Here is a 15,341-nt window from a genome sequence, read left to right as displayed (position 1 = left end):
TGACCTATATATAAAAATTTCTGACTGACCTGTAGTTACGACCCTAGTGATGTTTCTTAGAGCAAAAGATGTCGTTCACTTCATTTTCCTTTGGTTCAGCAAGGATTTTCAGATCTTTTACATATATAAAGGAAACTCTACCAGTGACTTGGTTTTTAGATCAGGGTGCTTATTTATGGAGATGTGTTTTATATCAGAGGGAAGGGATTTATAAGGATCTAAAATGGACCCTGTTGTGTAATTTAATATTGACTAGCACCCTTTGATTTAGAAGAGAGTTGAAATAGATAGGGATATGTAAGTAACTTATATAAAGTTCCTCATTTTGAAAATGGTTGACAGGGTACTTTAACTTAAATCATGCAACAGCTAGTCCCCAAATTGGAATTTTCTTAAACTTCAGTTGATCCTTTTTCAAAAGTATAATAGGTTATTAAGATATTTCTAAATTTTTAACTTTGTTGGAATTTGTTGACACAGACATTTAAATATTCCATTTGTAAATGAATCTTAATAAAGCTTAAGCTAAATTATACACCTAGTTACTGAGATTACTTTGTACTATGCTGTCTGTATCAGAAGTGCTGTGAGGCCCAGGCGCTCTGAAAAAACTTTGAAGACACATGAGGATATTGTAGCCCTTTTTCCTGTTCCTGAAGGAGCTCCCTCAGTACACCACCCCCTCCTGACCTCTAGGTAAATGCATGTTTTAAAGTTTTTTCTAGGAAATCATGTTGAGGATTGCTTTTATTTACTTATTTTTCCTTTTGGCTATCTTATGTAAGAGGTCAGAGGTGGGAAATCTTTAAACAAAAGACAGTACTTTGAGAGTACACCTAATTTTGTCACTTAAGGAGCTCCATCAGCAGGAGAAAAGACTGGCTCAAAAAGTTCAGCATCCTTAAAAAATATCTTGTTTTTGTTTTCTTTGGGGGGAATATACTGCCATCAGAAATCTTTGTTTTGAAGGAGCTTTCAAAGTGTCAGGATGCCTTAACATTGTTAGGAGAGTGATTTTACCTTTTTTTTTGAGACAGTCCAGTCGCCCTGTGGTTTAGTGCCATGGCGTCATAGCTCACAGCAACCTCAAACTCATGGGCTCAGTTGATCTCTTGCTTCAGCCTCCTGAGTAGCTGGGACTACAGGTGCCTGCCACGATACCCAGCTATTTTGTTTTTAGAGTTGGGTCGCTTTTGTTCAGGCTGGTCTCAGCAGTCCATATGCCTCAACTTCCTGTAGCAGCAGTTCTCTACTGTGGGTTGTGACCCACAGTAGGAAGGTTGAGAACCACTGCCCTAGAGTGTTAGGGTTATAGGTGTGTTTTGCCTTTTGATGTTTAAAAAGCCTGGTTTCTGGTTAGCCTTGGAGGTTACTGTATTTGTGAGTGAATGAAGGTGAAGGGAATGGTATGGGCTGATAAACCATTGTAGTACTTGAATCTGCAAATGTAGCTGTGCCAATCTAGATAGTATTGTCTCTTGGATCTCTAAAAATTAATTGGAGAACAGAGCCTAAGTAATAAAAATATTTTTCAATAATATTTTAATTTTCCTTTTTTCTAGTTGGGATGAATGGGTTCCAGAGAGCAGAGTCCTCAAATATGTGGACACCAATCTGCAGAAACAGCGAGAACTTCAAAAAGCCAATCAGTAAGTTCATTTTGTCAAATGAATATTGATGAGAAATGCCTGTAGATTAATGTTTGAACATGGAATGAGAAAGTTATCACATAAGCCATTTCTAGGTAAAAGAAGTGGCATACTTGTCATTCCTTAAATCTGTCTTAGAACTAGGTAGAAAACGGAGGGCAGAATGTCATTGGAAATTGCTGTAGGTATAACTGATTGTTAAATATCTTGTGTCTTATTTCTTGGGCTCTGTGGAAGGCATACTTTTTGGGGAAACAAAAAGCAGGGAGAAGAGGCATTGACATTATCCTTCATCTCTGAAAGCATGTGGAGAAAAAGGGACCCTAAAAGACTTTGTGGTCTATAAGGAAGTTTCATAGTTGGAAGTGTATAACCAAATTGAAATGATAAAATGGGATCAAATAAAAGAAGACATTAGGATTAATGAATTCCAGAACAGAAATGGAATTTTCATTTATGCAGGACACAATCTATCATCTTTTTTACTACATTGATTGTAATTTTGGTGCATAACATACAGAAGAGCCTTTTGTTCTTGAGTTTTTTTCATTTGAAACTTTTTTGGGTAAATCTTTCTTTGTCCAAACTGTTAAAAACTTGGTGCCAGAATGTATATAGGCTTATGACCTCAATTTGAATACAAATTCCTGATGGAATCAAGCTGGTACAATTTTTTTGAGTAAGTACTCACTTTATGATGACTTTACTGAAATTATTTTTAAAGGGAGCAGTATGCAGAGGGGAAGATGAGAGGGGCTACTCCAGGAAAGAAGACATCTGGTCTGCAACAGAAAAATGTTGAAGTGTAAGAAGCTCTTTGTTTTACTGTTTCATAAATGAAATTCATATTTGATATTCATCATGTGTTATTGAAAATGGAAACTTTGGGAACATTGTTGGAGCCAGTGGGAATCACATTCTCCAGGTATCAGATTACTAGTCTTTGAAAATATGTAGTAAGCCCTGCATGGTGGCTCTCTATAATCCCAGCTACTTGAGAGGATGCCAGGAATTCAGAACTACCCTGGGCAATATGATGAGACCCCCATCTCTAAGAAAAAAAAATGAAAATATATATTAATTCCTTAGTTCTCCTTGGCACATTTGTCCCTCTTTGTTGTGGTAAAACATACATCTGCCATTTAATACAGTAATTGCCATGTGAATTGTATTTATGCTAGTTTTGAACCTGAGGCCTCATGAAGTGTATACAACATACATGTCTTGACCTATCTTGACTTAAAACCGTGGCCCCAAGGAAAACATTTTTTTTTTTGGTTGCAGTTTGGCCGGGGCCAGGTTTGAACCCACCACCCTCGGTACATGGGGCCGGCGCCCTACTCACTGAGCCACAGGCACCGCCCAGGAAAACAATTTTTTTTCTAGTGTGTCCATCCATGTCTTAAACCGTTACTGTTAAGTGTATAATTTAGTGGTATCAAGGTATTAAGTTCCTTATCTTCTAAGTAGTATGTATGTGTGTATACATAGGTATGTAAAGTTTGGTGTTACAAAGACAGAATTATCAGGGCTCACGTTGTGAGATAATTGTTTGGCAAGGTTTGCTTTTTTCAGTAGTGCTAAAAGCATATCTGTAATAATAGCCTGCATTTGTAAGTGCAAGTTGTACATAAAGTCAGATGTTTTTGTAACTTGGCCACTGCCTATGTTAATTAATTCCCCTTGACAAAACCTATGTTAAGAACATCTGAGAAGTTAAGGTTTCTTTTTTTTTGTTTGTTTGTTTTTTTGCGGTTTTTGGCTGGGGCTGGATTTGAACCCGCCACCTCGGGCATATGGGGCTGGTGCCGTACTCCTTTGAGCCACAGCCCCTCCCCCCCAAGATTTCTTTCTTTCTTTCTTTTTTTTTTTTTTTTTTTTGAGACATTGTTTCATTTTGTTGCCCTCAGTAGAGTGCTGTGGTGTCAGAGCTCCTAGCAATCTCAAACTCTTGGGATCCTCAAGTGATCCTCTTGTCTCAGCATCCCAAGAAGTTGGGACTACAGGCACCTGTCACAACACCTGGCTGTTTTTTAGATACTGGGTCTTGCTCTTGCTCAGACTGGTCTTGAACTCCAGAGCTCAGGCAATTCACCCACCTCAGTGTCCCAGAGTGCTGGCATGAGCCACTGCGCCTGGCTCCAGAAGGCACAGGTTTCAAATAATATGCCTGTCTCTCTCCATCCAAGAAAAAGAAAACCATTACTTTCAGGTAATGAACGTTAGAATAAGAAAATCAAATACATGTACATACTACATATGTCTAAAGTTCATGTATCTAAAGGTTTATGGTAAGGAGTGGTAATTTAGTATATTCTTAAACAAGTATTAATAGTACAAGAACATAAAGCACAGCTTTTTATAAGAGATAATCTTATTTCTTATCAGAGTTACTAATCTTAACTTTCTTGTTTAAAAGTAAGGTGTTAGTAATGAAGGAATTAATGAATTTTGAGGTGTTTGGAGTTTTACTTTTTTTGGTGGAAAGGTAATTGATTGGGCAAGGATTAGGTGTGTGGAGATAGTGTGGGTTTGGGCTTTTTTTGATGGGAGGTGGGGAGGAGACTGGCTAGAGTGCTGTGATGTCAGCTAGCTCACAACAACCTCAATCTCTTGGGCTCAAGTGATCCGTCTGCCACAATGCCTAGCTAATTTTTCTATTTTTAGTAGAAATAGGGTCTTGGTCTTGCTTAGGTTGGTCTTGAATTCCTGAGCTCAAGCAGTCTTTCTACCTCAGCCTCCTGGAGTGCTGGGTTTATACCCAAGAACTCTGGTCAAAAGGATGAGGTGTGTTACTATTTGAGTCTGGCTCATAGTTTTGTTTATAATAAGTAACATTTTTGTGATCTGGTTCTTTGGAAAGCTTCTGCATAGTGGTGTTCTGTTAGGGTTTAATAGCACTTGAATCTTAAAAGGCACCAATTTTATCTATATAGAAAAATATTATAGATTTAATAGAGTAATAGCTTACAATAAAATTTTTATCACGGTATTAAAAGTTGTTACATGAGCATAAGTAGTGTGCCTTAATTGTTTGCATTTGAATGTAAAGTGTGCAGTTTCAGCTACATAAATAATGGCTGAATAAATACATGAGTAGAGTTTTAAAAGTAAGTTCATCCCCCATTTTGTATTTTCTAAAAAGTTGGTTTTTGAGGGCAGGGGGCCCCATTCTCTTGCTTGCCTCAGCCTCCTGAGTAGCTGGAATTGTAGGTGCCTACCACAATACCTGTCTATTTTTAGAGACGGGGGTCTTGCTCTTGCTCAGGCTGGTCTTGAACTCCTGAGCTCAGGTGTGAGCCACTGTACCTATTCTTAAACAGAAAGTTTTTAAGAGTTCAAATTTCCTGTCCTTGGACAGTGGGAGCCTCTTCAGATTGGCTTCTGAGTATAGAAGGTTGAAGCAATTTACTACTGGGATTCATTAATGTGTACAGATTATTTATCTAAAATATTGTGACCAGAGTGTTTCATATCTCAGACTTTTTCAGATTTTGGAATATTTGCATTATATTTACTGATTGGATATCCAAAATCCAAAGTACTCCAGTGAGCGTTTCTTTTGGCTCAAAAAGTTTTAGATTTTGTGGCTTGGCGCTGGTAGCACAGTGGTTATAGTGCCAGCCACATACATGGAGGGTGTCAGGTTCGAACCTGGCCTGGGCCAGCTAAACAACAACAGCTGCAACAAAAAAAATAGCTGGGCGTTGTGGCAGGCGCCTATAGTCCCAGCTACTCTGGAGGCTGAGGCAAGAAAATTGCTTAAGCTCCAGAGTTTGAGGTTGCTGTAAGCTGTGACGCCATGGCAGTCTACTGAGGGCAACATAGTGAAACTCTGTCTCAAAAAAAAAAAAAAAGAGGTTTTAGATTTTGGAGCACTTCCAATTTGGGATGCTTAGCCTGTACAGTTTATAAATTCTTTAAGAGTTGAGATCACATGTCAATTCTATTTGTGTAGAGTGGGTGTAGGTAAAAGAGTGTAAGGACAGTTGGTTCTCTTGGTCTTCATGTATTGTTGAAATGTACAAGTTAAGTTTGTGGTTTAGTCTGACCCAGAAATACTGTCCCAACAATATTTATATTATAAGAGGGAACCTTAGAGAGGGAGGAGAAAACTTAATCAGATTGCTTAATCAAGATTGGCCAGATTATACATGAATTTGTGGAATGAACCTCAAGACCTAAGTAAATGAGTTAAGGTAGTTAATAATATTTATAAATATTACTTAAAACTATAGAAAAGTAGCTATCACCAGAACACCTGGTAATCTATAATAGCCATTGTAAATAGTTCTAGAAATAATAGTTCTAGTTTCCTGATTTTTATGTGGAAAACTAAAAATCAGTAATTTATCACTTGGCAGTGATAAGTTATTTTTTTAAAATAATGAGCAAAGTTGCTTTGTAAGAAATAACCAAGATGTAGACATGTCATCATTTTTCTACATAGGGGAGAATAAAGACAATAGTATTGAAAAAAAGGGAATATGTTAATAATTTACAGAAGAAATACTGTGAAACAAAGTTTGGTTCAGTGAGGGTGGAATGACACATTGGTATTTAAGAAATTTACAAATCTAAAATGTGTGTTTTAGGATCAAAACTAAAATAATTGGAGAAAATATTTTATCTTTTGAAACTTTTGGGGGGTAGAACATGTTGGAAGAAGGAAGTTGTCTTTCAGAGTGTTCTTGGTTTATTTTTCTGTTATGTGGCGGGAGATGTGAGTTTATCTGTAAAAAGTCCTTGTGTCTGAGCAGGTGACTATTTATACCTGGCCTTACTTACCAGTCAGTTAATTTCTCTGCGAACTTGCCTCTGATGAAAGGGAATTGAAACACAGGTAGTTTTATAGGAAGTAATTAATCTTTCCTTGTTTTTCTCTCCTCCTTTTAGGAAAACAAAGAAGAATAAGCAGAAAAGTAAGAATATTAATTTCCTTAAAATTAATTTTACTTTTATAGTACTTATATTTTGAATTACATTATTTTAAAGCCATGAAATTTTGGAATATAATTAGGTTTATTGGGAGTCTCAAATAGGAATCTCATAGCATAGAGACCTAACCTCTTTTTTCCATGGAGAAGCTTCTAAGCATTAAGTTATTCTTATTTGCTTTGGTCTTAATGACTCCCATTGAGAAGAAATATTTTTTAATCAGTGGAAGGTGGTACTATTATTAAATACTGTCCATGCTAAATGTTTGGTAGAGCTGTTCATAAAGTTTATATTTTTAGTAGATGATTCTTTAACATAGATTCAAATAACAGCTATGTAATGGAGAAATAATGAAAAGAGGATGTGTTGAGAGATTGCTTTCTAAGAGTTTCTTGTTTTCTTAGCTAAAATGATCCTTCCCCTCCCTCTTCCCCTGCCCTAAATAAATTTTTATAGCACCTGGAAATGGAGATGGTGGCAGTACCAGTGAGACACCTCAACCTCCTCGGAAGAAAAGGGCCCGGGTAGATCCTACTGTTGAAAATGTGCGTTTTTCATAAGTTTCTGAATAGCATGTTAGCATTTTAGTATCAATTGTGTTAACACATATAAACATTGCCAACATGGTTAACTCCTGAAATTAAAAATTTTCTCTTTGGGGGTGGTGCCTGTGGCTCAGTGAGTAAGGTGCCAGCCCCATATACTGAGGGTGGCGGGTTCAAACCCAGCCCCGGCTGAACTGCAACCAAAAAATAGCCAGGCGTTGTGGCGGGCGCCTGTAATCCCAGCTGCTTGGGAGGCTGAGGCAGGAGAATCGCGGAAGCCCAAGAGCTAGAGGTTGCTGTGAGTCCTGTGTACATCATGGCACTCTACTGAAGGCGGTAAGGTGAGACTCTGTCTCTACAAAAAAAAAAAAAAAATTTTCTCTTTGGGGAGATAAAGATAAATTTGTATATATTTTTAGTTCACCTATAGCTCTAAGACTTTTTTCCTTTCTTTTTTTTTGACAGAGTCTCAAGCTGTCACCCTGGGTAGAGTGCTGTGGCGTCACAGCTCACAACAAACTCAAACTTAAGCGATTCTCTTGCCTCAGCCTCCCAAGCGGCTGAGACTACAGGCACCCACCACAACAACTGGCTATTTTATTTTATTGTAGTTGTCGTTGTTTGGCAGGCCTGGGTTGGATTTGAACTCAACAGCTCCAGTGAATAAGTGGCTGGTGCCCTAGGCGCTGAGCCAGGTTTTTTGTTTTTGTTTTTTTCTTTTTAACCTAACTCACTGTCTTTTGTTGTGTAAACTCCATGATCTCATACAAGACTAAATAAATGTCTTTGGCGTTAGACTGATAGACTTATATGTCACGTTAGGTGGTTTATTAAATTCCATGATAGCTTAATAAACCTATAAAATTAACATGAGAACCTCTCCGTGTAGTTTAGAATTGTGAGGTATAATTGGCAAAGCATCTTATTACTAATTTATTTATTTATTTTTATTTATTTATTTAGAGACAACCTCATGTTGCCCTCAGTAGAGTGCTGTGGCATCACTCTTGGACTTAAGTGATGGCTCTTGCCTCAGTCTCCCAAGCAGCTGGGACTACAGGTGCCTGTCACAACGCTGGGCTATTTTTTGTTGTTGTTGTTGCTGTTGAAGTTGTCATCCTTTGGCTGGCATGGGCTGGGTTCAAATCCCCCAGCCTCGGTGTATGTGGCCGGTGCCCTAATCACTAGCTACAGGTGCCAAGCCTGCTAATTTATTTATTTATGTTTTTAAGAGGCAGAGTCTCACTTTATTGCACTAGGTAGAGTGCTGTGGCATCACAGTTCACATCAACCTCCAACTCTTAGGCTTATGTGATTCTCTTGCCTCAGCCTCCCGAAATAACTGGGACCACAGGCGCCCACCACAGCGCCTGGCTGTTTTTTTGTTGCAGTTTGGCTGGGCCGGGTTTGAACTCGCCACCCTTGGTATATGGGGCTAGCACCCTACCCACTGAACCACAGGCACCGCCCAACTTGCTAATTTATTATAATTTTCAAAGTTTTTCAAAATTTGAAGATAGGATTTTAATTTTTAAGTGACACAGTTTATATTTCTGAAGTTGAAGTTATAAGTATACTTAGAAACAGTGGTATGATCTGCAAATAGGCACTTTGGGGCAATTTTTAAAGACTTCCTTAGAAACAATACTTTTAATATATACATTAAAGATATACTTTTAATATAGTTGTGTTTGAGGCTCTGTGCCTGTAGCTCAGTGGCTAGGGCGCCAGCCACATACACTAGAGCCTGGCCGGTTTGAATCCAGCCCGGGCCTGCCAAACAATAATGACAACTACAACCAAAAAAAAAAAAAAAAATAGGGGGCATTGTGGCGGGTGCCTGTAGTGCCAGCTACTTGGGAGGCTGAGGCAAGAGAATGGCTTAAGCCCAGGAGTTTGAGGATGTTAGGAGCTGTGACACCACAGCACTCCTCCCAGGGTGACATAGTGAGACTCTGTCTCAAAAAAGAAAAGAAAAATAAAAGATAAGCTGTGTTTGGGATAGTCATTTGGAGGCCAAGGGTAAATATGGAAATACTGAGTTAAAATGTATTAAGTCGGTGTTCTGTTTCAAGGACAAGAAGAACTGAATTACTAAAGAATTTTCACCTTCACGGTAAAGAGACTTTATGGTCCAAGATGAGATTTTCTGTTTCCAATAGCTAATTGTGTGGTCTCTTCTATTTACAGTTTTTTAAATGACCATTCTGGCTATACATTGACTATTTTATTTATTTATTTATTTATTTTATTACATTGACTACTTTAAATGATTAATGTATATCTAGTACCTTTAGAGGTCAAGAAAAACCACCACTTGTTAGATTTGCTATTCAGGAAGAAAAGATAGGTTTTTTTAATACCCTTCTTTTTTCTATTAGGAAGAAACATTCATGAACAGAGTTGAAGTTAAAGTAAAGATTCCTGAAGAGCTAAAACCTTGGCTTGTTGATGACTGGGACTTAATTACCAGGCAAAAACAGGTAACTTAAAACCTACATAGATTGTAAATTGTATGCTTGTGTCCTTGGCTAGCAAAAAAAAAAAAAAAAAAAAGAGTTACATAGAATTGAATTTTTAAGGTGTGACTCATTTCAAAAACTAAATGGTTATCAGAATAACTTAGGAATAAAAGTACACACAAGTTTCATGAGTTGGTAGTGCTAAAGTAACTCGTTTTGAGAAGTTGCTAGGGTAGGAACTCACGTTGAAAATTGATAAAAAGGCAAGGAAGTGTATGTTTACTGTCTCACCACTGAAGATAGAACATTCTCATATGCTTCTGCTAATGGAATGAGGTAGAAAGCACACACCACCATTTGCAGAGGTATTTATGATCCCCCAAAGAACCTGAATGGTATGTTTTATATTATAGTTTATAGGAGTTAAGAATGTTTACTAGAGCAGCATGTTTGTCAATCATTAAAATCCTTAATGAGAAGTTCTGTAGGACAAGAGAATCAATTTCTCTACACAAGTGGCGTAGGTAGGTTTGGGGGTGATGGGGGAGAAGAGTAGGATTATAAGACTTAAGAGACTGTCAGTCACATATAGTGTGTGGATATCATTTGAATTCTAAACTAAATCTAAATTTAGTGTTTTCAAGCCATGGTACTGGCTGGGTATCATGGCTCAAACCTTTGATCCCAGCACTGTGGGAAGCTAAAGTGAAGGAGAATCACTTGAGGTAAGGAGTTTGAGACCACTAGGAGCAATATAGGAAGAACTCTGGCTCTACAAAATATAGAAACAACAGCTATAGCATATGGCTACTCAGGAGGCTGAGGCAGGATGATCACGTGAGCCCAGGAGTTTAAGGCTACAGTGAGCTATGATGGCACTGTGGTTCTACCACTCTGTGTCTGTGCACTTGGACAAGTTTATCAGTCTTTTTGTATTGTAGTTTTCATGTTTACTGGAGTAACAGTCCCTATGTCATTGTGTTGTGAAGATAAAAAGATAATTGTTAATGCTTGAGGCTAAGTCTGATATGTAATATCCATAACAGTATGACTTGATAATACCATGAAGGTACATTCACGTGCGGTATGTTCTGCACTTGTTTGTGTGTTAAATTGCTTTCTAGTATGGTAGTCACTAGCTGCTTTAGCTGTTAAGTAAATATACAGATGATCCTGATAAACCCAGCAGAAAGTTGAAAAATAAAGTTACGCCATTATAAGTTGGGGGCCATCTATAATTAAATTTTTAGTTTCTCAGTTACATCCATGTTTCAAGTGCCTTTTTCTGTTTTGTAATATTATTGCCTGATATTTTATTACATAGAAAGCTTTTTTTGGATGCCATGGCACTCTACCCTGGGTGACAGTAAGACTCAAAAAAAAAAAAAAAAACAAAACTTTTTCTGGTGCAATTTTTCTTTAAGAAAGGAAATACTTGAAATATTCAAGTGAATTTCTGTTTTCATAGCTCTTTTATCTTCCTGCTAAGAAGAATGTGGATTCCATTCTGGAGGATTATGCAAATTACAAGAAATCTCGTGGAAACACAGATAATAAGTAAGAATATGTACCTTTCAAGTATACCCAAAGGCATTTTTTAAAATTTCTACATAAACCATCTGAAACTTGTGTTTAACTCTGAACATCAATACCATCAGAAACTGGCAAAACCCCGAAGGGCTTTAATTTGGCAAATATTGCTTCAGCATATTTTAAAAATTGATTTCATATTCTCTTGTTAAAACAGTTTTTAAGAAAATATCGATGCTGTGTTGTCACTGATTTAACCATTAACTTTTTACCCTTTCATTTGTTGAATTTTTCCCTATCTTAGTTTTTTTTAGTGACAAGTTTTGAAAGTAAATACTTCTGTTTACTTATCAGGGAGTATGCTGTTAATGAAGTTGTGGCAGGGATAAAAGAATACTTCAATGTAATGTTGGGCACTCAGCTCCTGTACAAATTTGAGCGGCCGCAGTATGCTGAAATTCTTGCAGATCACCCTGATGCACCCATGTCCCAAGTATATGGAGCACCACATCTACTGAGATTATTTGGTAATACACCATTTATAAAACATGAACTTTATACTTTTATTTTCCTGAATGAGCAAGAACTAATGAACTTGCTAAAACATGATTTCTTTCCAGTTTGAACTTCTATGTAAAATGTTAAATATAGCAAAATCTGGCAGCTCCTATGGCTCAAAGGAGTAGGGTGCCGGCCCCATATGCTGGAGGTGGCAGGTTCAAACTTAGCCCCAGCCAAAAACTGCCCCCCCCCTCAATATATATAGCAAAATCTTTTCAAGGATGAAGCTTTTTAAAACCATACATTTTAAAAGAATTGGTGATGGGGCTGTGTTTGGTCACATAGTTAAAATATATGATTGTAATGCTGCCTTGGATGTAACTTTGGCTAAATTCTTTTCCTTTATATAGTACGAATTGGAGCGATGTTGGCCTATACACCTTTGGATGAAAAAAGTCTTGCTTTATTACTAAACTATCTTCATGATTTCCTAAAGTAAGTCTAAGTGTTCTTGAAATTAAAACAGGAATCTGAGAATTACTATTTGATAGGAAAGATTGACACCAAAGATGGTAAAACATAATAACAAAGAGAATGTATTGGTATACGAGTAGATAGATGGTTAATGGAACAGTGTAAATAAGTGCAAATAGGTAGTATGTGGGAGTCTGGCAAATGATACAGATGGCCTGTGGGTCTAAGACGGGACAGTGGTGGAGTACTTAGAACATTGGTGAGGAGAAAACTGACAATTTGTTTTTTGTTTTTGTGGGTTTCTTTTTTTTTTTTTTTTTTTTTTTTTTTTGGAGACAAAGTCTCATTATTTTGCCCTCGGTGGAGTGCTGTGGCCTCACAGCTCACAGCAACCTCAAACTCTAGGGCTCAAGTGATTCTCTTGCCTCAGCCTTCCAATTAGCTGGAACTACAGGTATCTGCCACAATGCCTGGCTATTTTTTTGTTGTTGTTGCAGTTGTTCAGCTGGCCTGGGCTGGGTTCGAACTGCCATCCTCAGTGTATGTGGCTGGCTCTGTAACCACTGTGCTATGGGTGCCGAGCCGAAAACTAACAATTTGGAAGAAAACAAAGTTAAATCCATGCTTACTGTTTGCCACCAAAATTCTAGAGGAATGTAAATTTTAAATCTAAGATTAAAACTAAGATAAAGATTATAGTATTTTTACTATAGCCCTTTATTACATGTATGATAAAGGGCTAGTGGGTTTAATACATGATTTAATAAGAGATGAACGAACAAGTGGTAAGTAGGACATAGCAAGTTTATAGAAATGGCAGTATAGAGGACCATTAAAAATATGTCCAGGGCGGCGCCTGTGGCTCAAAAGGGGTAGGGCGCCGGCCCATATGCCGGACGTGGCGGGTTCAAAGTCAGCCCTGGCCAAAAACTGCAAAAAAAAAAAAAATATATATATATATATATGTGTGTATGTATGTATGTTCAGAATTAAATATAGATATAAACGAAACAATCAAAGTATCTCTTGTCAAATTGGCTAAGATTTAAATGAAGAAATGGAGAAAGGGGCAATTCTACTTTATATAACTTTTTGGAGGACATTTTTATAATAGTGAATTTTTAACAGCCAAACAATTAAAACAGTAAGGTTGCTCTAAGTAGACTGATGAAGATAGTGAATTAAATAGGTGATAGGGTAAAAAGTATTGATAAAAATGTATGTGTTGTATCCATTGAGGGGGGAAAACCAAGCTGTAGTAGAAGAATATAGTATAATTCCCCTCATTTGTAGAGGTGTTCATTTCAAGCTTTAGGAAAAATACTTTTCCAGAGTATGGATCATAATTAACATTGGATTATTTCTTGGGCTTGGCATTGGAAGCTTAGGGTTTCTACTTTGACCGTATATTTTATGATAAATTTAAAACTGCAACATGGGCTTGAATATCTAAACAGGGAGGTAGTCCTTGCTTTACCAATGATAAATACCTTCTGTGGATCTCAATTTCTTTGTGAAATAAAAGTATTCTAGTACTTAATATTTCAGGTCCCTTTAGTATGTATGATTTTCAAAACACTAAAGGAAATATCTAGATGTTATTCTTTGAGGATGATGCTGTTATGTAACCATTCCTTAAAGATAATAGATAATTCAGGCTCTCTAGTTGGTATTCTGATGATATAACCATCCTTTGCTATCTGTAAAATAATGGAAGTAATTCTAGCCTTCATTCTTTTATGCATTGTGCTATCTAAATATTACCTGAATTGTAGTAATGTAGTTTTACTGTGAGGTAGCAATTATTAAATGTATTTTAGGAAAAGTGTTTTCTGTAGCTTAGGTATATAATACGTAAACAGAGATTAGAATGCAGATGATATATTTTAAAGTCTTGGTAATGAATAACTTTATTATTATTTTTTAGGTATCTGGCAAAGAATTCTGCAACCTTGTTTAGTGCCAGTGATTATGAAGTGGCTCCTCCTGAGTATCATCGGAAAGCTGTGTGAGAGATGATCTCACTCGTATATGTTTGGATCTCTGTAAACACATTTTTGTTCTTAGTCTTTCTCTTGTACAAACGATGTACTTTGAAGATGTTAGTGTATAACAGAATTGATGTTTGTTTTTTGTTTGATTTTAAACAGAGAAAATAAAAGGGGTTATAGCTCCTTTTTTCTTTTCTTTCATTTCAAAGTTGCTACCAGTGTATTCAGTGATGGATAACAGAAAGACAAGCTGTAGAGTGTTGACAAAGCTGCTTTTGAATGCTGGTGGTTCTATTCCTTTGACACTACGCACTTTTATAATATGTGTTAATGCTATATGACAAAATGCTCTGATTCCTAGTGCCAAAGGTTCAATTCAGTGTATATAACTGCACACACTCATCCATTTGTGCTTTTTTTTTTTTTTTTTTTTATGGTGCTTAAAGTAAAGAGCTCATCCTTTGCAAGTCATCCGTGCTGTTCCTTAGGCATTTTATCTTTGCTCAAATTGTTGAAGAATGGTGGCTTGTTTCATGGTTTTTGTATTTGTGTCTAATGCACGTTTTAACATGATAGACGCAATGCATTGTGTGGCTAGTTTTCTGGAAAAGTCAATCTTTTAAGAATTGTTTTTCAGATCTTCAATAAATTTTTTCTTTAAATTTCAAAAGAGCAGTGTCCTTGTGTGGATACATTACAAAAACCATTGTAGATTTTGTGTCCTTCTTACGTTGAGGCAGTGACTTTTCGGTTGGGTGTTGAATTTTGGTTTGGCCTTTATGGAATAAGGTGGTTAGCTTTAGCACCAGCCCCCTAATCCATAGAGACTACTACAGCTTGCTCTCTTGAGTCCTTAGAAGTTCACATGACTTTTGCTCTCTTTTACCCAGACTTGTTAATTTTGAGTATTAACAGCATTTTTACCTGTGTGGCAGCTTGCTATCAGTGTCTGTGTGTTCACCTTAGAAACATAACCTTAAAATAGGAGAGTAGGGTGATGCCTGTGGCTCAAGTGAGTAGGGTGCTGGCGGGTGAGAGTGGCCAGCTGAGAGTGGCGGGTTCGAACCCAGCCCCGGCCAAACTGCAACAACAAAAAAAAGTAGCTGGACGTAGGGGCGGGTACCTGTAGTCCCAGCTACTTGGGAGGCTGAGGCAAGAGAATCACCTAAGCTCAAGAGCTGGAGGTTGCTGTGAGCTGTGATGCCTTGTATCCTTCCAGTTTAAATATATTTGCTGTTAAAGTGAGTACTA

At 37.2% G+C, this 15,341-nt stretch overlaps 1 protein-coding gene across 3 annotated transcripts in view; it reads left to right on the top strand.

Annotated features, from left to right (window-relative positions):
* Positions 1-14,760, top strand: part of MORF4L1 (mortality factor 4 like 1) — a 28,388-nt gene extending 13,628 nt beyond the window's left edge. Inside the window, exons 4-13 of one of the 3 annotated variants that reach the window (XM_053594845.1) lie at positions 580-696; positions 1,563-1,649; positions 2,374-2,454; positions 6,546-6,571; positions 7,044-7,132; positions 9,514-9,615; positions 11,063-11,151; positions 11,479-11,651; positions 12,036-12,120; positions 14,027-14,760. In XM_053594845.1, coding sequence (XP_053450820.1) covers positions 580-696; positions 1,563-1,649; positions 2,374-2,454; positions 6,546-6,571; positions 7,044-7,132; positions 9,514-9,615; positions 11,063-11,151; positions 11,479-11,651; positions 12,036-12,120; positions 14,027-14,111 — 934 coding nt within the window. In that variant the 3' untranslated portion in view covers positions 14,112-14,760. The remainder of the gene's footprint in view (positions 1-579; positions 697-1,562; positions 1,650-2,373; positions 2,455-6,545; positions 6,572-7,043; positions 7,133-9,513; positions 9,616-11,062; positions 11,152-11,478; positions 11,652-12,035; positions 12,121-14,026) is intronic. The other 2 variants (XM_053594846.1, XM_053594847.1) reach the window with 2 other exon arrangements.
* Positions 14,761-15,341: the final 581 nt, after the last annotated feature.

This window comes from Nycticebus coucang, chromosome 6 (genome assembly GCF_027406575.1).
Source record: "Nycticebus coucang isolate mNycCou1 chromosome 6, mNycCou1.pri, whole genome shotgun sequence".
In the NCBI taxonomy this organism is placed as follows: Eukaryota; Metazoa; Chordata; class Mammalia; order Primates; family Lorisidae; genus Nycticebus; species Nycticebus coucang.
This window is presented reverse-complemented; position numbering and strand designations above follow the sequence as displayed.